General features: G+C 42.5%; 3 protein-coding genes and 1 long non-coding RNA gene across 6 annotated transcripts; 2 read left to right on the forward strand and 2 right to left on the reverse strand.

The window, feature by feature from the left end:
• Positions 1-83: 83 nt before the first annotated feature.
• LOC6592752 (cholinephosphotransferase 1) lies at positions 84-8456 on the forward strand. Of its 3 annotated transcripts, none has more exons than XM_026984827.1 (6): positions 84-648; positions 2844-3084; positions 3144-3302; positions 5153-5284; positions 7000-7158; positions 7217-8456. In XM_026984827.1, exons 1-6 carry the CDS (start codon positions 428-430, stop codon positions 7556-7558), a joined length of 1254 nt encoding a protein of 417 aa, XP_026840628.1. In that variant the 5' UTR covers positions 84-427; the 3' UTR covers positions 7559-8456. The 3 variants fall into 3 exon arrangements, with proteins under 3 accessions (XP_026840628.1, XP_026840627.1, XP_026840626.1); XM_026984826.1 differs by lacking the exon at positions 5153-5284 and adding an exon at positions 6032-6163; XM_026984825.1 differs by lacking the exon at positions 5153-5284 and adding an exon at positions 3974-4105 and having other exon boundaries at positions 86-648.
• An 11-nt stretch (positions 8457-8467) lies between these two features.
• On the reverse strand, positions 8468-9456 carry LOC6592751 (histone H3-like centromeric protein cid). Its single transcript, XM_002017832.2, has one exon. The coding sequence runs from the start codon at positions 9422-9424 to the stop codon at positions 8651-8653; it is 774 nt and encodes a 257-aa protein (XP_002017868.1). The 5' UTR covers positions 9425-9456; the 3' UTR covers positions 8468-8650.
• A 147-nt stretch (positions 9457-9603) lies between these two features.
• Positions 9604-11177, forward strand: LOC6592646 (protein CLP1 homolog). Its single transcript, XM_002017831.2, has 4 exons — positions 9604-9730; positions 9789-10341; positions 10396-10903; positions 10968-11177. Exons 1-4 carry the CDS (start codon positions 9632-9634, stop codon positions 11083-11085), a joined length of 1278 nt encoding a protein of 425 aa, XP_002017867.1. The 5' UTR covers positions 9604-9631; the 3' UTR covers positions 11086-11177.
• Positions 11178-12886: 1709 nt separating this feature from the next.
• Positions 12887-13218, reverse strand: LOC113565207. Its single transcript, XR_003408525.1, has 3 exons — positions 13174-13218; positions 13010-13101; positions 12887-12937 (listed from the first exon to the last, which is right to left on the reverse strand). It is a non-coding gene; the product is annotated as an uncharacterized LOC113565207 (long non-coding RNA).
• Between the last annotated feature and the right edge of the window lie 2255 nt (positions 13219-15473).

The raw sequence follows: 15473 nt of genomic DNA on the forward strand, positions 1-15473 counted from the left end.
AGACGGTATATTTTGTTATATTTCTGAGGACCGTATTTCAAAAATTCGCGTTGACACTGGAAGTGGGGTAGCGGGTGCTCGTCAAATTAAATTAATTTAAATACATTGTGAATGTGCATAATACGCACATAATACGTGTATGTGCACGCAAGGAGCACGTATTTCTAAATAGCCACAAAACGAGTCTCGGTGGGCTCAAGTGATAAGAAGTTTCTGTGCTGTGTTTGACACACGTGAAAAAATAGGCGCTGAAAAGAAAACCCCTAGGCCCACAGATAGCTTCGAGTCATACGACATATACACGTATACAAATGCGCGGAAAGTGAAAAGCGCCTGCGGAAAGTTTCACGAAATCTGAAGTGTTATCATCCCACCCTTACGCTCAGCCACACACTCCACCACCCGCCGCACTCAATAGAAAGTAAAAATGCCGCTACTTGTCTACAAGGAAAGTCACATTCTCAGCGCCCAGCAGCTGCGAAAGCTCAGCGAACACAAATACTCATGTTTCAGCGCAAGCCTTCTGGATCCTTTGCTGCAGCCATGGTGGAACTGGCTGGTTAGCCAAACACCACTTTGGCTGGCACCGAATCTAATTACAATCGTCGGTCTCATCCTCAATATTGTGACAACATTGATATTAATTTGGTAAGTCGTTACGAGATTCAAACAGTTTTTACCGGTGTACGTGCATGAAATGCATACGAATGTACGTACGTGCATATGTATGTGTATGTTTTGTTGAAAGTGCACGTTTTGCAACACACAGACATACACACACTAACACTGACATGTTGACCCTCAAAAATTGCAAGTTTTTCATGTTCTTGCATTTGCCTTGGCTCTTGAATGTTGTTTGTGTGTGTGTGTATTCTTGCTGCCGTCTTTTCATTTCAATTTCGTTTAGAGAGAGACCAAATGATTTTTTCTTGGCACACTTCCCCACCTAAGTAATTTTCCATTGGCACTCGCATTCTTGCACTTGTTCTAATCCTTTGGGCCTGGTCATCAGCTGCTGCCATCAATCTTTCTCGGAAACTTGACAGCACTGTCATCTAGGATCTACAGTTGCGATCAAATTATTAGTTGGTGTACCACAAGGATTGGTTACACGCTTTCAGCATTCGTCATTTCATAATGCCTCAAGCGATACCATATCATTTCGTGTCATAACTACGAGTACCATAACCATTATAAGTGGCGACGGATAGAGAGAGAGAGAGGGAGAACCCCCCACACACACGTAGTCGGGCATAAACTATGCCACAGATAAGATAGCAAAGGCGTCTCGCCATTTTGCCCCATTACACATATATGCATGTACAAATTGCGCGAAATATAGCAAAATATATAAGTAAAGTAATCTCAACAATAATTTCTCAACTTGTCGTCGGCTCGGCGCATTTCTTTGGGGCTGAGGCTGAGGCCGTCACAGAAAAAGGCGACATCAAACGATAAGCAAATAAACAAAGGCACACTAATCGCCGGATCGCACAAACGACAGAGGAACCAAAAGGAACGAAGGCACTGAAAGCACCTGAGCAGAGGAACACGAAATAAATTGCCAGTGGGAAGCGGGAACCACCCGCGGGAGGCCAAAGTTCGGTTGAGTTAACCCCAGAGGGCAGAGCATTTCCATTTTCCCCAATTGTTTACCATATTCAATTGGAATTCTTTTTGCGTCTCTGATTGAATTAGAATGAACATTTGCATTTCTAATTGATTTTTATAGGTGGGAAGGTACAACACATACACATACTAATTTCTAGGGAAGTATGGGACGATTCTGGCTGATTTTTCGTTGCCAAAATATGAGAATTTTGTAACTGTACATCTACTTTCACAGAAAAAATCTATTCCCTTGGGAACTTGACCTCCAAGCTAATACTTTCCTTGTATTGCGATGCTTTGATGAACAAAAAGCAAACCCCTAATTGGCTGCAAAATATAACATTTGATTGCTAATTAAAGGGCCATATTATATTTAACAGACTAAGTGGCAAAAGTCACTTTTAAGTGGTGATTTATGGGAGATTTTTAGCGATTTAAAAGTGCTGTTTGAATGCACTTTATATCAACTGTAACCCACTTTGATTATATACACAATGCCCACCCACCTTTTCCCAACCCCAAAGACTGCATATGAATCATCTTAATGGCTGCGCCTCACGTGTTTGCCTCTGTTATTTTTAACCCGAAAAGATATATGTATATATAACGAACGAGTATGTATATAGATATCTGGATGTTCATTCACAAAAGCTCTCGAACAGACAGCGAACAGGCCGGTTCTATTTGCACTTCTTTGTATGTATGTATTTTATATTCTAGTTTCGCTGGTACTATTTGTATTTGTTTTAACACACCAGTGGAGCAAGCCGTGATGCTTCTCAGCCAGCTTGGGGTCAGTGGGACTCTCTTTAAAATAGAATTTCCCACTCTCTCGTTGGTGAGTAAGCTGTCTACCGAAAATGTCGAGCCGGAACCACAAAATCAGCTGATTGGATGGACATACCGTGGACCGGGGGGAGGGGTAGGGAGATTGCTTATCGTTCATCAACAGCCGCAACAGCGAAAAAGTGATTTTATTCTATTTCCAACCTGATTGATAATTATAAAGTTTAGCTCGAGAACAGAACTTTGACCATCAGGCGACTTTATGCTGACTGACGTCAGTGTTTAATTTACCGACCAGGGGATAGGTTGGGTCGGTCGGATCGGTCGGTGAGGGGCCTGGGTAAACCTTATTTTAGTTTTATTCCCGCTTCTATGGGCACTCTAGAAGCTGACCAGAGATCACTCGTCCATAACTAATATTCTATTAATTGTATCTCCCGTTACAGCTACAGTCCAAATGGCGTTGAAGCCCCACCACGTTGGACCTGTGCGCTGTGCGCCCTGGGACTGTTTGTCTACCAGAGCCTGGACTCGATTGACGGCAAACAGGCGCGTCGCACGAACACATCATCGCCGCTGGGAGAGCTGTTTGATCATGGCTGTGACTCGATATCGACTGTGTTCGTGGCGCTCTCGGCCTGTATCTCCTGCCAACTGGGGCACTATCCCAATTGGCTCTTCTTTCAGGTGAGTAGAGTAGATCCAGAACCAAAAAGGATACATTCTCGTTGTTCGCTTTCTTTCAGTGCTTCTGTGCCATTGCCTTGTTCTACTGCGCCCACTGGCAGACATATGTGTCTGGAACGATGCGCTTCGGACGCATCGACGTGACGGAGGCACAGTTCTCGATTATAGCCATTCATCTAGTGTCGGCGATACTGGGTCCTGAGTTCTGGCTAACCAAGGTAGGCGTGGGAACGCACAGGCCGTGGACGGGCTTAAAGCCCGTTTAATGATACTCCAATTTCGTTTTAAAGCATTCTCCATTCCGGAAGTTCTTTGCGTTTCTTTTTAGTTTCTTTTTTTGTTTCCTTTTTATATTTAGATCGTTAAGACTATGTATATTCTATCCATTTAGCATAGAGTTTATAGTTCAAGTTGCTGTCGCTGCAGCGGAGCTTAAGCTGCTGATCCGTTGCCACTAATGCCGCATTAAGTTCTGTTTTAGTCGAGTTGTGAGCGTTATGGTTCAGATTTTGTGTTGTTGATGCTGGCGCTTTGATTTGATTGAAAGTTTAGCATCTGTTAATTTATTATTTTTCATTTACCATTTGCCTGGCATGAAGATAAAGTCTGGGGATTGGAGCCGGGACCAAACACAACTCTCTCCACATCAATACGTATTGTATATACATATGTATGACTATATCTCGAGCTATTAGGCGCCCAGTTACATAAGCAACCAAACCATATCCAGTATTTGTAATCGTCTAACCACTTTTACTTCTATGTACATAATGCGTGTGCTCTGCCCTCCGCGCTCTCTAAAACCAAACTCCAATTCGCCAACAAAACAACAACATACACAAACACACACGTATAACACATGTATAACCATACCTAAATGCATATGCAGATCGGCATTGGCGACATTCAGCTTTGGTATGGTCCGGCCATAACGACCATTGTGTGCGGTCTGCTCTCCCTAACTTATGTATTTTCCGTCATTAAAGCCGGTGGTGTTGGCAAGAATGGCTCCACAGTTGCTGTAAGTCTTGACACACACACACACACACACAAACGAACACTATTACTACTACTACTAAAAGCACATACGCATTAGTGTTGGGTAAAAAACTAAAAAAAAATAACTAGTGATCGTTCTTTTATGTTCCTTTCTCGTTCAATACAAATTAAAATTTCATTTCATTTTGAACTTAAAGAACGACGTTGCCCAACACTACTGCACGCACATATTCAAACACAACAAAAACTATTTTGGCTTCTCTGAATTGATCTGATCTGATTGTGACCCAAACCCACTCTCGAAGGGTTCCGTTGCCCTCTTTCTATATACTATATATATATATATACAATATAGCTGCTGGCAGGCGGCCCAGCCCAGTCTGGAAGAAGGTGCGTGGCGTGAGGTCCTTTCTGAATCCCCCCAACCAAACCCCGATATCTGTTTCCTTAAATTGCTTGCCTACCCTACCCACCCTACCCAACCCAATTTTGTGCTGTTGTTATTTTTTTTGTTATTGTGTACTTTGGTTTATCGACGATGCGGCTGCAAATCCTGCCTTGCGCTTCAAATTAATGATACCAAATTGTGATATATATTCGAAAATCTATACGTGAGCATGCCTTGAATACCACAAAATTACAACCACTTGAACTCTCGGAACTATTATTGTTTCCTTGTTTGTTTAAACAAAATTAATGTACATGTGTTTGCCCTGTCCATCTGTCCAGCTCTGATACATATATTGTCTTTATAGTCCTCCTATATACTTTCTGTCTTGGTTTTGGATATACTCCTACCCTTAACAACAACACCGGTCTAAATCTACAATCTAAACTATATAATTATATTTTCTATATTTATTCTCCTTAAGCGTAGTTTGTAAGCCAGGCGGAGGGTATTCACAGTCCCAGTCACAGTCACGTGCAACTGGCGGCTGTGAGCACTCTGCGACAACGTTTTTTTTCCCTAACCAACATTTTTTTCCAAATTTTATACTCATCCTTTGAATGCAGTTGACGAATCCTCTAAACTTTATTATGTTTTCTTGCAATCTTTCATCTTTACTAGATACCAATCGTGGGCGTTTCATGGAATTACACAATATTAGTATTTATTACATTCGGTTATACCTTGAATATAATCAATTTCCTAAAAATGTTTACTCAAGGCGGCATTGGCAAAAACGGCTCCTCAGTTGCTGTAAGCATTGCACCCTCTCCCTCTCCATACAAAGGGAGACGAACAATTAAACTATCCCTAAAACTATCTCCAAAAAATACTACTACTACTAAACTGGAAAGTTCTCACAGCCATAACAAAACAAAAATGACATCTATCTAAATCGAATTCCTACATTGGCCTGTGTTTGGTTTAAATACTACTAACCGTACCCTTCCATTCAGCATTTTCCTTTGACTTGGGCTTGGACTACAGGCCGATCGGTGGAGGGCTACCCCGATCGACAGCTAACATTATTCTTTCTCCTCATATCGATTAACATGTCATGGTTTTATCATTGGATGCGATGCCATATTTAGCATGCTGTTGGCTTGGGTACAAATAGTTTCCAAAATACATCATTTTAGTATTTTTTATTTCTGTTATTTCTTAGTTTTTGAGGTATTGTAGGATTATCACTATGTTTTGCACCGATCAAGGAAATATGAATGTATACTTATTGCTCATCTCGATGTACAGTATTTATAGAGATCTAAAGCTTAGGAGAAAGCTTACAATTTTTTTTTATTTGTTTTTTTTTTATATAGTTTTTTTATTCAATTTGTATTCTCAAAAGACTTCTGGAAAATAATGTTTATTTTATCATAATTTAAAGTCAAAACCTAATGCGCGCCACTTTTTCTCTTCCTCACGTAATCAATCATCATTACGCAAAACAAAAAACAAAAAAAAACAACAAATATATCCCATACATTTTGAAATTGGCAGCTACCGGGCTTCGACTGTGAAATGCGTATTCTGCCACTGTATCTGGCCTGTGGGATAGATTTGCTCTTGACCGTGCGCTGCGCAAAATGCATTTTGACCCTGGGCTGTGGCAAGAATGGATCAACGGTTGCTGTAAGAATTTTATGTTTACGCTTCTTAGAGTAAATTGACACCGAGACACATGCCCATGGCCATGCCTGTCAACACTAGTACTGGACCGGTGTGTTCCGCAACTACAGAAAGGGAAAGACAGCCAAAGTTCCCGGCTTGTAGTTTCTGAACGCACTGCAGATCGGTATCCGTAGAACCACAGTAGAACAGTGGAGATCTGAGTATATTTAATTAGTCTAAGTATCTTGTGTGTGTCTTGTGTTTGCTATCAATCTAGTACGATAATAGTTTGCAATATGTGTCTGGGCATATCTTATCTGAACGGATACTTGTTGCCCACTATTTGTCTGTGATTTACTTAGTTTAAGTTGTTTTTATGCCTCTTTCTGGTGTCGGTTTGGCCTGGAATGTAACGTTATTGTTTTCGTTGGTATAAAATGGTTTCTATACTAACGCACGCTTCTGAAACACACCCACAAATCCCGCCCACCAACCCACCCACCCACACAACCGCCAACTAGCGCTAGACCATGTAAATAAAACAAGTATTAAACAATCAAAACACCACAGGAGCAATTTCCCCTCCCGCTGTATGATCGTAATTCCTTTATTTCTGCGGAGGGGAAAATGCTAAACTCCACAAAAAGCCAAAAGAATTTTTGTTCTCTTTCCTTGCACTGAAAATTGTTGTGATATTTGCAAAATGTGCCGTTTTACACACAAATCGTAATAATTGTGTACACAACTGTACCTGTCCTGTGATGAAGAGACTCGTGTGTGGCAAACGTCGCAAGTTGCAAGATTGCAGCAAATCGATGTTCGAAAACTAATTGAAACCAATTTGTACCACGCTTTAGGGCACCAGTGTACTCTCCCCCAGCATACCGCTTACGCTGGTGGTGCTACCAGCTCTGATTATTGCCCAGAAATCGCCGGAGAACCTATTCACCGAGCATGCATCTGTGTACATAATGGCCTTTGGAATGGTGGCAGCCAAAATAACCAACAAGCTGGTGGTAAGTGGCGGAAACTTAATAGATTGGATTTCCTTTCATGGTTGATGTTCTCTTGCAGATTGCACACATGACAAAGTCGGAGATGGAATATCTGGACTGGTCGCTACTCGGTCCGTCGCTGCTGTTCCTCAATCAATACTTTAACTGCATTGTGCCGGAGATCTGGCTGCTCTGGTTCATGCTCATCTGGGGGACACAGGACCTGCTGCGCTACTGCTCGCAGGTGTGCCTAGAGATCTGCCAGCATCTGCGCATTAATCTGTTCAGGATACCTTATAACCCAAAGGCTGGTGTACCACATCCGGCGACCGCTTCGGTCAGCAGTCAAAGCAACCTTGGCAGCAGTGCCGACAAAAATGGCGGCACTTCGCATCGAAAGTACAAGAGCAAACCTCATTAAGCGCCCTTAATCCTGGTCGAAGAAGGGCTCTGCTCTGGGCTGCAACCGAAGCCGCAACGGACAACGGTTTCCCATTAAATTAATTAGTTTCCTTTTATAATTTTATGTCGTTAGAGTTGGCTGATAGAGGAGAAGTAAGGAGAATGTGGAGAATGAGTAGGAAACGAGGCGAGGAGAAAGTAATACAAACCGTGTAAACGCAACCCAACAAAATTTACAGTCAGTGTTTAAAGAAAAAGAAACCAAACAGGAACGAAGAATTAGGAACGAGATAGCAAAAAGGCAAAGCAAAAATGTTGCTCTTAAGTTTTAAGAAACAGTTTACAATTATATCAATTATATATGGCTAAATATATATTTTCTATAATTGTGTAAGTTGTAATACGTCTAGATTCTAGATGGCAGTATTTTTACTGTTGTGTAAAAGACGAATGCCAAAAAGAAAAATAGGAAGAACGAACCTGAGCCCAAACCAACACAATTTTCGGCAAGGCAAAAGCTCAATTTACGTTTAAGCGCCCAACAACCCGATTGGCAAAGGAGGGACTACTTTCAGCCTGAATCTGTTCCGAGTCGAGCTAGCCAGTAGCTCCCTATTAGTGTATCTAATGTGCCGCAACATTCTAAATGGTGACTCATTTCAAAAAGCGCATTAACTATCCTAATCTGTAATCCGTAATATTAGAGCGAACAAATAAGCACGATCACTCCTAATGCATCCTAGCTAAAACTTATTGTATCTTTGCTTGGCGTTGGCGTGCGTGCCCGCCTGATGGCCACATCATTATAGTGAAACTATTATGGACTACGTTGCACAAGACGCGACAACAAAAAGGAAGACAAGTCATTACACAAAGCAAACAAGAAAACACGAATAAAACTATTTGCAGAATAAAAATTAAACCCGACTTTCAATTTAAGGCTTAACAAAAAATGTTTATTCACTTAACAGTAATAGAATAAAAGAACAATTCATTTGTTTATACAAGAGCTTAGCATATTTAGCATGTGATTAGTTAAATCGAATATAGAATAAAATAACACAATTCATTTGTTTTATAATACAAAGAGCTTAGCATATTTAGCATGTGATTAGTTAAAGCGACCATGGCTGCATAGGAATGCCATTAGCGCCATATCGCGCACCTCCAGCGTCACTCGACCACGATGCAGAGTGAGCAGATAGGCGTCTTGGAGTCTTTGGGTAACGTACATTTCCGCTGCCGTCTGCAAGGCCTCCATGGAGCCCTGGGTAACCCTAAAGTCCGAAGATGAGCCGGTAAAATTCACGATTATTTCACGCACCAGGCGAGAGAACGGCAGGCGGGGTATCAGCAACTTGGGCGTCGCCTGCAGACGTTGAATCTCTTGTTGCATCAGGGCGACACGGCTGACTCTGTCTGTGGGTCTGCTCTGTTTCCGGCGGTGCGCTACAGCTCTAGGGGCCTGTTGTGTCTGTGGATTCGCTCTTGGTCGCTGCGGCTGTGGGGCATTTAAAGAACGGAGACTGCGATTTGAAGTGTTGAGTTCCAGAGCTTGATTGTCTTCCTGAGAGGACGACTCCTGCCTCTGGCCGGCGCGACGGTCTGCTGGTTCTGGTGGCCGATTCTCTTCGTCAGACGTCTCCTCATTCTGTTGGGTCCGACGGGCAGCAGATACGTCCTTGCGCACAGTTGAGGTGCGTCGACTGTTAGAGTTTTGGAGATTGAGACGACTTGTGGTAAATTCCAAGCCGTAGTCGGTAGCATTTTCATCATCGGGCGATTGGAATGAGGGGCTGTCATCCCCAGAGTCCGAGTCCCTCTGTGTTGCCTTTGGAGGATTTCCACCACGCTGACCGCCGCTGTTTTTTGTCGGTGGTCGCATAATAGCTGTCAAAGTTCGATGTAAATTTGCGTACACAATAATATTCCTAGCAACAATACGCGTCGTTTAAAGTGTTCCCGCTTTTTTTTTTGCAAGTGTGACCGTATTTCAAATACATTAAAATACATAGCCCTCACGCTATTTCCAGCACTGATCCCCCAGCTGTTTTTCTGAGCATCGTTTTTTTTATTTATTAAAATTTTTGGAATGTCGGATCATCAAAGCAGAGGTCAGGACTTCAGCCTGGAGGCAGACTCCGAGCTGCGTTTTGAAATAGAGCAGAAGGACGCCAAAGTGTTGGTTACAGTAGGTAAGCGCACGCCAAGCAATAGAATGACAGTAACTCTTCCTGCTTCCATCACAGCTAGTCAATGGATTTGCGGAGCTCTTTGGAACCGAGCTGGTTAAGAAAAAGAAATATGAGTTTGGGATGGGGGCCAAGGTGGCGATCTTCACATACCAAGGATGCGTTCTTCATGTCACTGGCAAAATGGACGTTTGCTACATATCCAAGGAGACTCCGATGGTCCAGTACGTCAATTGTCACGCGGCACTTGAACAGTTTCGCACGGAGGCCGAGGAGAAGGATAGACGTGGTCCGGTGGCCATGGTGGTGGGACCCACGGACGTCGGCAAGAGCACGCTCTGCCGGATTCTCCTGAACTATGCAGTCAGGGTCGGGCGCCGGCCTCTCTACGCGGACCTCGATGTGGGCCAGGGAGCAATCGCCATATCCGGCAATGTGGCCACCATACTCATCGAAAGGCCAGCCAGTGTCGAGGAAGGTTTTCCCAAGACCGCCCCGCTCGTCTACCACTTCGGACACAAGTCACCCAGCGGCAACAGTGTCCTCTACAACGCAGTGGTCTCCAAGATGGCCGAGGTCACGCTGCAGTCACTTAACGGGAACAAGCGCAGTGAGTAGATGCCGTTCGTGTGGATCTGTAAGCATTCTGTAAGCCACCTTTCAGCAAAAAGCTCCGGCATCATAGTCAACACCTGCGGCTGGGTCAAGGGCCATGGGTATGCGCATCTGCTTCATGCAGCCAGGGCCTATGGTGCTTGCGCTATTTTCGTATTGGATCAGGAGCGACTGTACAACGAGCTGCTGCGGGATGTGCCCTCAAGCGTTCATGTGGTCCTGTTGCCCAAGAGTGGCGGTGTTGTGGAGCGCAGCAAGGAGCTGAGGCACGAGTGCCGGGATCAGCGCATCAAGGAATACTTCTATGGCAATGCCCGTGCCCCCTTCTATCCGTTTTCCTTTGAGGTGAAATTCCAGGAGCTGCGATTGTACAAAATTGGCGCTCCTCCGCTGCCAGACTCCTGCATGCCCATCGGCATGAAGGCCGAGGACAACAAGACAAAAGTGGTGGCTGTAACGCCAACCCCGGCACTGATCCATCACGTGTTGGCCCTGTCTTTTGCAGAGTCCGTGGACGATGATGTGATTGGCACGAATATTGCAGGCTTCTGTTGCGTGTAAGTATATAGAAAACACCACGAATGGGATATTTATGATAAAGTTACTTTCTGCATTTTACAGTACCGAGGTGGATATGGAAAGGCAAGTCGTTATGCTCCTCTCGCCGCAACCACGACCCCTGCCGCCGAACGCTCTGCTGCTGTGGTCGGAGCTGCAATTCATGGACAACCATACCTAGCATTAGGTTAACTTTTATTTAATTTAGAGTTTATTAAGCACTACATTAAAATTAGATCGATGGAGCCAACTAGTGATTGGCTTTGAATTCAATAACAAGTAAAATTCATTTTAAAATATACGGTAATGGAATAGAAAAATACAAGGAATAACGGCCAGAACACGGCACAAAAAAGAATTTACACAGCCAATCTTCTGTTCATACACTGAGAATACGGGATGAAAAGTCAATTCAACATTGCCATATCCGTTTTTAAGAAATTGTGCACGATCCTCTCAGGAATAGTCCGATTATTTGTATGTCAAAATAATTAACTGAATCTCTTCCTTTCAGTTCTTAAATATTTATGACACTCCAGTGGATTTACAACAGCACTTATGGGAGTATGATAAAATTAATGTTTTTTCTTTCTTTTTCTTCCGTCTGGGAAACCAATGGGATCTTACCCAACAAATATTCGTCTTGCTTGTTTAGTTTGAATCAATCTTCGACATCGTTCGCATCCAAAAATGTCGTGGAATATATTTTTGATACTCTTGCAAATAAATTCATTTAGTGCTCAAAAGTTGTTGGAAAACATCAGAGAGGATTACTGTGAAATATACTGTAAAGGTGCATGCAATAACAGTTCCAGTGACAGAACGTGCCGCAAAGATCGATCCACTTTCATCACCAACGACTACACGCTGGATTTAGACCATGGACACTTGACAATCGAGTGGATAAACGCCGACTGCAAAGAGTGGAATATCTTCGCCATTTCTAAGGACACTAATGTCATGCTAAAAAAGTTAAGTGTGGGAGTTTCTAAGAACTCCACACTTCGTCCTGGAGTGTACTATCTCAGAGATCTCGGTGTACAGAAAGTGTCGATATACAATTTATTTAGTCAATATTTTGAAATATATGAGAACAATCTACATTATTTAAATGGATCGAAGTATCTAACGATTGTTTTCGACAGGTTTACATATTTTATTAATGACTACATTCACATGAGCCTGAATCATCTAGAAGGCATTGCAATTTTTTATTGGGGACCATACGAATATTCTTCACTCTGGATGAACAGGACAATTTTAGCAGGAAAAACCAATTTAAAATTTCTGAAATTTAATGGTATAGATTTTAAAAACCTCACTTCTAGAGTATTCAACAATTTGAAAAACTTACAGACATTAAATTTTACCAGGACCAATGTAGAGGATCTCTCTTTCCTAAGGTTCGTAAAAGGTTTTAAAAAAACACCACTTGATTCTACTAGTCCTTATTTGGCGGCCCTTAATCTACGAGTGATTTGGTATTTTTCTGTTTTAGATCTGACAATCTTCAAAAGAGCTTGCTGAATGTTGTTCTGGAAGTCAATCAAAAGGTGGATATGAAATATTTCGAGGGCTATTCCAGGTTAAAGTTGATTCAAGTTGATAAATACGAACCCCATGAGAATATAACAGCAATAATTTGCAACTTAAACCGACGGAATTGCAAATTTACCCTCGGAATCAACGGAATAAAGTGCCCTGCTAAATGCGAGTGTCAATTTTATTGGGGAAATATGACTTTACATATAGATTGTTCAAGACGTGGACTTACATATGTCCCACCATTACCAATTCCGATTACTGGAGGATCGACGACCCTGGACCTGAGAGGAAATTCTCTAATGGAGCTGCCCAACAACACTTTGAGTGGATATAATGACGTAAAAAGTTTAATTGTGTCCAGTAATAGATTGACTAGTCTTAGGGTTGATCGGCTACCAAGTAAATTGAATATTTTGGACATCAGGTACAATAACATCCAAACACTGGACAAAGACGTGATCAAATATCTCTCAAATCTTGGTGATTTCCTGCAGTGTGGTAACCAATGGATCGTCAATTGCAATGAAAATATTTTTATGCACTTTTTGCACGAAATTTACCGTCGGTCTTTAGGGAATAATTTAAAATGGTGGGCGGACTCGGTGTATCTTCATCATCTGAATGCAGCTTGTCCTGATGGATGCCATTGTTGCTTTAACCGGAGCACAGATTATTTTATGATCGACTGTAGGAATGCTCATATAAACTATTATCCTCTACTTACGCATGCAATACCTTACAATGCCATACTTCAGCTGGATACAAATAAGGTAGAGATCATTACACACTCATTGGGTCATGATTCCCTGAGAGAACTGCATTTGTTCGATAATAAAATAGCGGACTTGCCATTTCACTTGATTCCCAAGAACATCACACTTTTGGATCTGCGAAAAAACCAGTTGGAGGCTCTCGAAGATCAGGTCGTCGATTTCTTTAGAGAACGCGAGGAAAGTGCCGAATTGGAGATTCGACTATCCGCAAATCCCTGGAAGTGCGACTGCAGGGCAAAGTCCTTCCTTTCATTTCTGAGGCAAAAGGAACCGCTGGAGTATACCGACGCCCTGGATCGTTGTAATATCTTCTCTTCAGGAACGTGTCCAGAGGCCTGCATCTGCTGTCTAGATAATTCTACAGTGCCTTCAATGATTATCGACTGCAGATTTAAAGGACTCAAAGCAATACCTCCTTTACCTACACCAATATCTGGACAATCGACTCTTCATTTCGAAGGGAATTATCTCGAAGCCTTGCCCCCCAATTCCCTGCGCGGATATGCAAAGTTAGGACATTTATATCTGGCCAACAATCGACTTACTGAAATAAACCAACTGCCTGAGAATATAACAACTCTCGACGTAAGAAACAATAGCATTTCGGTGCTAAGGCATCAGATGCGGATGTTCTTCGACAAGAGGAGAGCCTCCACACAGCTGAAGGTATTACTCTCTGGGAATCCTTGGACTTGCAATTGCGAGGAGAAAGATTTTCTGCACTTTGTGAAGAGCCGTTCGCGGTATGTCGAAAATGTAACAGACATCTACTGCGTTGGCACGGGAAAGCTAATGATCCTCACAGATGAGAGTGATTTATGCCCTTCCGGCACCGTGCACTATGTGACCCTCACCATATCTTTCATGCTAATGATTCTAACTATAAACTTGATGATTTACATCAAACAGCCTCTCCTGATCTGGTTCTACGAGCACAATGTTTGCTTAAATCTCGCCGCCCGACGGGAATTCGACAAACAGAAGAAGTTCGATGCGTTTCTATCATTCACCCACAAGGACGAGGAGCTCATTGAGGAGTTCGTGGATAGATTGGAAAATGGTGACCACTGCTTCCGACTGTGCTTCTATCTGCGCGACTGGCTCGTGGGCGTGTCCATTCCCGAGTGCATCAGTCAATCTGTGAAGGATTCGAAGCGCATCATCATCCTGATGACGATCAACTTCCTGAACTCGACGTGGGGGCGACTGGAGTTCCGGCTCGCTCTGCATGCAACTTCCCAGGATCGATGCAAGCGCCTCATTGTGGTCCTCTATCCCGAAGTGGAGAACTTTGATGATCTCGACAGCGAGCTGCGGACTTACATGGTGCTGAACACGTATCTCAAACGAGACGACCCCAATTTCTGGAACAAGCTAGTATACTCAATGCCCCATGTTAATTTGCGACATGATCATGAGCCTGATCCAGAAGCAATAGAATTTTCTGTGTTAAATCGCAATGATTAATGTTGCATTTTTTTTAAGCCACCTCTACATTGAAATTTGATATTGTACTAAATACTGAGAGCTTCCCATATGCCTCCAAAAGATTTATATAAAAAAAACTTTTCATTGAGTTTTTCGTTCGTTTCATACGATTGTTTATATATGTACAATGCCTATACCTGGAGATATATCAGGACAACATTGAAAGTTTTCTGCCATTTTAAATGTGTTTTTAACTTTGACAACTTTGTGTTTTGTGTAGGATCCTTTTGTGACATCTTTCTATAGTGGCTTGAATTTTGAACAAGTTCTAATCCTTATAATGGTGAATGGTGACGTAAGTCTAGGAACGACTTTCCAGAGAAGGCTGCACGCGTTGTAGGCTGGGTAAACGGCAGACCAGCTTAAAGGTCGCCTTTCAGTGGAGGTATCTTACGTCAAAGAAGAAAACAGTTGTACAGTTGGACGTTCTCCCTTTGACTTCCTCTGCATTGCGAGATGCTCTTTCCGCATTAGTGTTTCTCTTATTTTACTCGAGAACAACTTTTGCTATATTACTATGTTCTGTTCTATCAGGAGCGGAGCTGCGGAAAATATCAACCTTTACGTGCGTGTTGTATATATGGATGGTAAGTCTCGCTGAAAATCGATTTGTTAGTCGTTATTTTAAACCCACTCCCCCTTATACCCACCCAATACACAATCAAATAAAGTAGATTTTATTCAAACAAAAATAAAGCAGTTGAGAAATGAATGGTGGTGCCCAAGCATCTTGGGCTTAATCTTATTTAATCTTATCTTAATC

This window comes from Drosophila persimilis, unplaced genomic scaffold (assembly GCF_003286085.1).
Source record: "Drosophila persimilis strain 14011-0111.01,24,50 unplaced genomic scaffold, DperRS2 tig00000002-arrow-pilon, whole genome shotgun sequence".
In the NCBI taxonomy this organism is placed as follows: domain Eukaryota; kingdom Metazoa; phylum Arthropoda; class Insecta; order Diptera; family Drosophilidae; genus Drosophila; species Drosophila persimilis.